Below are 6,962 nucleotides of genomic sequence, written 5' to 3' on the forward strand. Positions count from 1 at the left end.
AATGATACAGCATCCAACGGCTAATTAAAGGAGTTCAGTACGATGTTATACTATAAAAGGTGTCCGAGTGGGAGGCGATTGAAGTTAGAGCGAAAAATATGTAAAAAGACGGATAAGATTAAATCGTACATAAAGGACAGACTCATGAGCAAAGGACCTACCCACAGTTCACTTCACTCCCTTTAAGATGTCCCAAATCAATCGGCTGTGAACAAATTTATACCCTAGACTACCAGAAATGGGCAAAAGAAGCAAGTAGATTCATATGTAGAGAAAAAAATAGCTTAATCCACGAGCTCACATTATACAAACTCATTCCTTCGAATCAAGATAATCATGTTTTAAAAATTTGTGAAATTCACATTAAAAAAAAAAAAGAAAACACGTTGAGCACAAGTTTCAACGTAAATTTCTCATGGCAAGTAACTATGTCCACAAGATCCGCTATGAAACGAAACTTACCACGTGCCATTTCTACAATGCTAACGAACTAGACGACTCCACAGATTATTTCAGTCATGTAATTTCTTTAAAGGATTGGCAGCAAGACTCATAACACACAGTGTATGCAAGATGTTTGTGACCGTTGTTTTCTTCGTGCCCGTTCCTTTTTGGACAAGCACATGTTGACCAAACACGTTTATACCTATTAGGGGTTTCAACAAATCTCTGTCTGTTCGTAAACCTTTTGTGGATGAGGATGTCAACGATTTGGGCCATGAAAATGATATAGAATCTATGTCCATGCATGTGAATATTTTCAAACATATTAAAGACAATCAGGACCAGCTCCATCTGGATGCCGCACTAGATTTCTTTTGCAGTGAGCTTGATCACTCCTCAACATGCTACTTTCACACATGGGATAATGACACAAACATTCCTTGAACTTTGGCGTAATGTACAATTTGGTCCATAAACTTTTAATTTGTTCAATGTAGTCCCTAAACTTTAGCTAAATGTTCAATTTAGTCTCTGAACTATATGAAATATTCTATGTAGTCCATGAACTTGAATTAAAAGAAGGACTACATTGAATATTTTCATATAATTCAGGAACTAAATTGAACATGTACCAAAAGTTCAAGAACCACGTTAACCAAATTAAAAATTCAAGGACCACATTGCATATTGGGTTAAAGTTCAGGGACTACATTGAATAAACTAAAAATTATGACTCACATTGTATATTGGATCAAAGTTCATGGACTTTTTGTGTCATTTTTCCTTCACACATCCAACAGCCTCTGCTAAAGAAACGGGAAAAGAAAAAACTTTGGGCCCATTTTCATCTTCTTGTGTCTCTAAACTACAGCTGAGCCTCCCCAAGGCCAGGATAAAAAGCTAGGCTTCCTTTGGGCCTCTTTACGAAAATTGCAGAGCTAGAACCTCTCTTTACTCTACCCTCACTTCCTGTTATTTCTGGATCCAACTTGCAACTGAACTCTCAAATTATCAATTTGGATGTTGTCTTACATGGTGGAATTGAATCCCATTCAGGGAAGACTACCGTCTCGAGAAGTCCTTTGATGTTTACAAGTCTATTCACCCTTCGAAGAGAGTACGCAGACTTCAATAGTAAATCTTCTCTTCCTTCTCCTAAAGATTAACCGAGGTTAGCGGAGCATTGGTCACTATCTCCAGAGGACCAGCAAAATTTTCTTGGCCAACCCTTTACGACAAATGAAGTCTAAGATGTTTTTCAGTTGGTTCCATCGAAAGCCCCTAGGACCTAATGAAGCGCCAACCATCTTTTATATAAAATATTGCGATATTGTTGGACTGTTGGAATCTTATCACTTTCGCCATCAGATTTCATGCTTCATCAAACGAACGACACATTAATTTCCCTGAAGGCTCCCAATCCTCAATCCATCTTTGGATTAATTTATACCTATCAGTTTTGGCCAACCGTCTCAAACTTGTCCTAGATTCTCCTATTTCTGGCTGTTAAGGAGGTGTTGTGTCAGGCAAAGTAATTCTAATACTTTGGTAGTTCCTGAGCTGGTTCAAAAATTTTGAAAGCCAAAAAAAAAAGTGTCATTGCTTTTTGCTACATTTAGGCTTGAAAATGAGCAAAGCCTTGGATAGATTAAACTGAACGTTTCTTTTGGAGGTTTTTAGTAAGTTGGGCTTTAAGCGATCGTTGTTGCCACTTCAATTGGCAACGTGTCTCCCCAGTCTACTTTCTTGCTTTTGATAAATGGCTCGCCCTCGCACCCTTTCAAGCCTTTATGTGTTTTGCTAAATGAGAATGTCAAGTTGCAGATGAAAATGTGGCAGCATTAGTGTTGAAGGAGTGCGGAATGTTAAAGGAAACCAGCTCAAACAAATGTCCCACCCTACGGCCAGTCCTAACAAATCTGTCTCATCTGTGGGTCTTGCACAATACAACCATAGGAAGAGAAGTGAATATCAAAGTCAAGTTCATATAATTGTCCTATAGAGATCAGTAGTGAGAGTTTAGGAACAAGAATGGTGTTAGATAAGGACAAGGGGGATGTGTATATGTCTCCCGTATGACTGACGCTAAGCTGTGTTATCGGTTGTGTGAATAGTGGGTGCAACGCGAAGTGAATGTTTTAGATAGAAACAAAGCACAGTTCGAAGTCATGTGATTGTAGCAAGCGAAATAAAAAAACCATGAAGCCAAAGTACCTAGAATGATAGATATAGCAGAAGTATTTGAAACATAGGGCTAAGGGTACCAGAATCTTGAAGAATAAATTCAAGCATAGAATGAAGGTTTTTGAAGAATTTAGGACAAGAATGGTGTTAGGTAAGGACAATGAGGATGTGGATATGTCTCTCGTATGACTGGCTCTAAGCTATGTATTAGTGGTTGTGTGAATAGTGGGTGCAATGTGGAGGGAATGTTTTAGATCGAAACAAAGTAGAGTTCGAAGTCATGTTATTGAAGCAAGCGGAATAAAAAAACCAAGAAGTAAAGGCATCTAGAGTAATAGACATAGTAGAAGTGTTTGAACATACAACTAAGGGTACTAGATTCTTGAAGAATGGATTCAAGCATAGAACGAAGATTCTCTAATGATTCACTAGAAGAAGCTTATGCGGTAGCAACACTGGCAAATGATAGTGTAGGGTGACCGCAATTTTGGGGTTGGTTGTCTGGCCCTAGAAGTTGCTTAGCTTGTAATTGATAGTAATTGGATATTGGATGACCACGTCGTCGATGCTTACAGTATTGGTTGAAGAGGAAGCGGGCACAGCAAGCACTGCATCTGTAGGTGTAAAGGTGGGCACATTAGGACGCTATGACTTAGAAGTTGTTAGGCGAGTCTCCGTAATTAATAATTCGGAGACAACTGACTCAAGATCAAGAAATGGATCTATGTGTAGAAGTGAAGCTTGTACAGGCTCAAACTCATCCTTGAGAACCATTAGAAATTGCATAACACGCAAACGATTACGATACTTAAGAAATTTGTGAGCCTTAGTATCCACAGCCGATCGTGGTTAAGATAAAGCTAATTGATCCCAAAATAGTATGTTTTGAGGACAAAAACCCATTAATGGATTAACTTGGCTCCTGACTCATACGATACATATTTCCAAATAGCTGATACTAATGAACAATATCTGCAGTTGAATAACGACTGACAAGGAAATCCCGAACTTCCTTTGCTGTTCTAAAGTGACCAAACTGAAATCGGATAGATGAAATCGAAGTGTTTCAAATTCATGTTATATTATGATGATTCTTACTATCCCATTCATCTAAACGAACATATTTATCTTCACTTATCAGTAAGCTTTGTAGGGAGGCAGACATCACCTGTAATACAATGTTAGAGCCTACGTTCTTTCAAGAACCCTGACATTTGTCGAACCCATAAAACATAGTTGGTTCCATCCAAAACAACTTGAATAGGAACAGAGACATCCATTTTGTCCTATCTAAGTGCTGATGCGACCCATCGTCCTACAATTATGGCCAATTCACACATATTTATAAAATGTACTCTTTTCCGCTGTACCATGGAACACAGATATAATTTCCCAACGAATTTGGAGGCGAGCATTCGTTCCGATTAAATAACGACAAATATAACGGCACGTGATGAGCTGGAAAGAGATCACCCATGTGTTTCACGATCGCGCAAGCGACAAAACAGATTATGGACTTTTTGGGAATAATTATCTGCAAAGAGTGTAATAGAGCTCTTCATTTAGCCAATTAAATCTTGAAATATTTTAGCAAATATTCAACCTAAGTCCGATTTACTAACTTTGTTAGTTAGATTTCACAAAAATAGTGATAGTGCCAAGTGGCAGTATGTCACATATAGGATTTGGTCGATTTTTATATGAGAGGACTTGATTGAGCATCTACAGAAAAAGTTTAGGACTTTATTTTGATTATTCAAACTACAATTGTCAAGGTGCATTCATTTCATGAAGAATTCATGATTTGATATTTACTTGTTCGTATCTTTTTGAAAATTAGTCAACGTAGAATATTTTTTTTATTAATTATAACATATATACAAACAATTTTAAAAAAAGTTTTTCAAATTATTACTTTTTCGCGAAACAGACACATTATAACACTCGATTGGATTTCGAGCAAAAATCTGAGGTTATTGCTTTGATTATCTTTCGATTTTGTTCAGTTGACCTTTGATGGTTCTCTACGTTGCTTTGATGCTTCGTGTGGTGTCGTGAAAAGTAAGAACTTGGGAAGATGGTATTGATGCTGTTCGAGGCCAGGGCAGTTTGGTCTTTTCGATCGCGAGGTTTTGAGGGTGCAAAGTGGTGTTTTGAGTAATAGAGTTTTGTGAAGTGTTCTTGAGATCAAAAGTGGGGAGGGTATATGGTATTTTTCCGAATGCTCTTTCGTTCGGGTATACACAAGCTAAGTTTATGCTGGCTTCACCTCCCCCGGATCTTGTCGCCGTCGATGATTCACGAGACAGAGCTCATGGTGAAATTACAAAGAGCTTGACGGAAGAGATGGAGCTGGGGGGAGAGAGAGACAAAGCGGCGCATGAACTCCAAGTGGCCCCCTCATCAGCCCTGGCAACAGATGGTGGAGCAGCCTAGATCGGTCTAATCATGGTGGCGATGGAGATTTAGTGGTGGGTCGCGGCGAAGAATAAATTAAGAGGGACACGTTGAGAAAGAAGACAACAAATGCAAATACATTTAACATACAACAGATCTGAATGGTACATTCCAAATACGAACATCACCCACATTAATTTTAATTAAGTTTACATGTCCATGAAATTCATATTTATATCCAACTAAGTAAAAACTTGCATGGAGAGAAAAACACGGAGCTCACAGATATATAGCTTTTTAAACAGGAGCACCTCCTTGTCTCCTTTTGTTACCCCCGGGCATTGGGCGGCGCTCCACACTCCTGGCTCTTGCTGTCCGGTCCCTGCGTGCGTCTATTCTGGAGCTTCCCACACGTCTGGAATACACACCGACATATCACTGGCAACGCCCCTGCGATCAGCACATAGCGGAACCTCACCGAGTCATGTGGCGTCACGGCAAAGATCGCCGACGCGTAGGTCACCATCATCGAGGCCGTGGCCACCCATATCTCGAAGTGGAGTGGGAACCTGTAAGTGAGACAGACAATGACAAGTAGAGAAGTGGAGAGCGCGAAAGTGTTGGAGACCAAGAACACATAAAAGGCGATCTGATTAGATGCGTAAATCGCTCTGCCAGCTGTGTGGCCATCGTCGTTGTCTTGCCATATCCCGCCGGGAGGGTTCACGCCTGACTGGAACGTGACCGCCGCGATCAGGGTAGCAATGATCAGCAGGATGTTCCGCACCTCGCCCGGTGAGTCGCAGCTGGGGTCGTACTGGAATTGTCGGAACCAGTTTTCTGCTATGTTAACTGGGATGCCAGTCCGTTGTCTTTGACACTTATTGTCATCGCCTTCCTCCATTTTTTCAGGCTTGCGTTCGTCCATTTTTTCAGAGAGAGAGAGAGAGAGAGAGAGAGTGAAGATGCTGGACTGTGTAATATTTCGGTCGTTTTAGTTAATATAGGACTGAGAAGAATCATAAAATTATTGAAGGATGCCTCGAAACTTTTTCTTGATGTATCCGACAAAAGCAAAGTCCGCATCGCGCTCACCTTTGAGAAAACTTGTCACCAAAGTGCAATAGAGTTCTAAAATTTTCAAAAAGTACAATCGAGTCTTAAAACTTGTCACGAAAATACAATCGAGTTCTAAAACTTTCAAAAAGTCAATCAAGTCCTAAAACTTATCACAAAAGTGTAATCCAATCCTAAAACTTTTAAAAAGTGCAACCAACAGATGGACTTGATTTGATCAATTTGACAAGTTTTAAGACTTGATTGCACTTTCGTGATAAGTTTTAGAACTTCTAGTGCACTTTTTGAAAGTTTTATGACTCAATTGTACTTATGTGATAAAACAAGGATTTAGCCACGGAAAATTAGTGACGAATAATTTTTCGTCGCTAATTTGCAATGGAATTAGTGATGAATTTTTTTTCGTCGGAAATTAGCGACGAAAAAAAATTCGTCGCCAATTTCCGACGGAAAAAAATCCATCGGTAATTTGCGATGGAATTTGTCACTAAAAAAAATTTGTGGCTAATTTGCGATGGAATTAGCGACGAATTTTTTTTCCGTTGCTAATTTGCGACGAAAAAAAATATCGTCGCTAATTTGCGACGGAATTTGCCACGAAAAAAAATTCTTCGCAAATTAGCGACGAATTTTTTTTCCGTTGCTAATTTGCGACAGAAAAAAATGTCGTCGCTAATTTGCAACAGAATTTACTACGAAAAAAAATTCGTCGCTAATTTGTGACGGAATTTACGATGAAAAAAATCCGTCGCTAATTTGCAACGGAATTTGCGACGAAAAGGTATCGTTGCTAATTAGCAACGGAGTTAGCGACTTATTTTTTTTCGTCGCTATTTTAGAGACGTAATTTGCAACGAAAA

The 6,962-nt window shown here is 39.2% G+C and overlaps 1 protein-coding gene across 1 annotated transcript; it reads right to left on the reverse strand.

Moving 5' to 3' along the window:
* Positions 1-5,143: 5,143 nt before the first annotated feature.
* LOC115663773 (uncharacterized) lies at positions 5,144-5,984 on the reverse strand. The gene has a single exon (XM_030585751.2). The coding sequence runs from the start codon at positions 5,951-5,953 to the stop codon at positions 5,354-5,356; it is 600 nt and encodes a 199-aa protein (XP_030441611.2). The 5' UTR covers positions 5,954-5,984; the 3' UTR covers positions 5,144-5,353.
* Positions 5,985-6,962: the final 978 nt, after the last annotated feature.

Source organism: Syzygium oleosum, unplaced genomic scaffold (assembly GCF_021117445.2).
Source record: "Syzygium oleosum isolate NSW1041296 unplaced genomic scaffold, Sole_v2.1 Sole_v2.15, whole genome shotgun sequence".
Lineage (NCBI taxonomy): Eukaryota > Viridiplantae > Streptophyta > Magnoliopsida > Myrtales > Myrtaceae > Syzygium > Syzygium oleosum.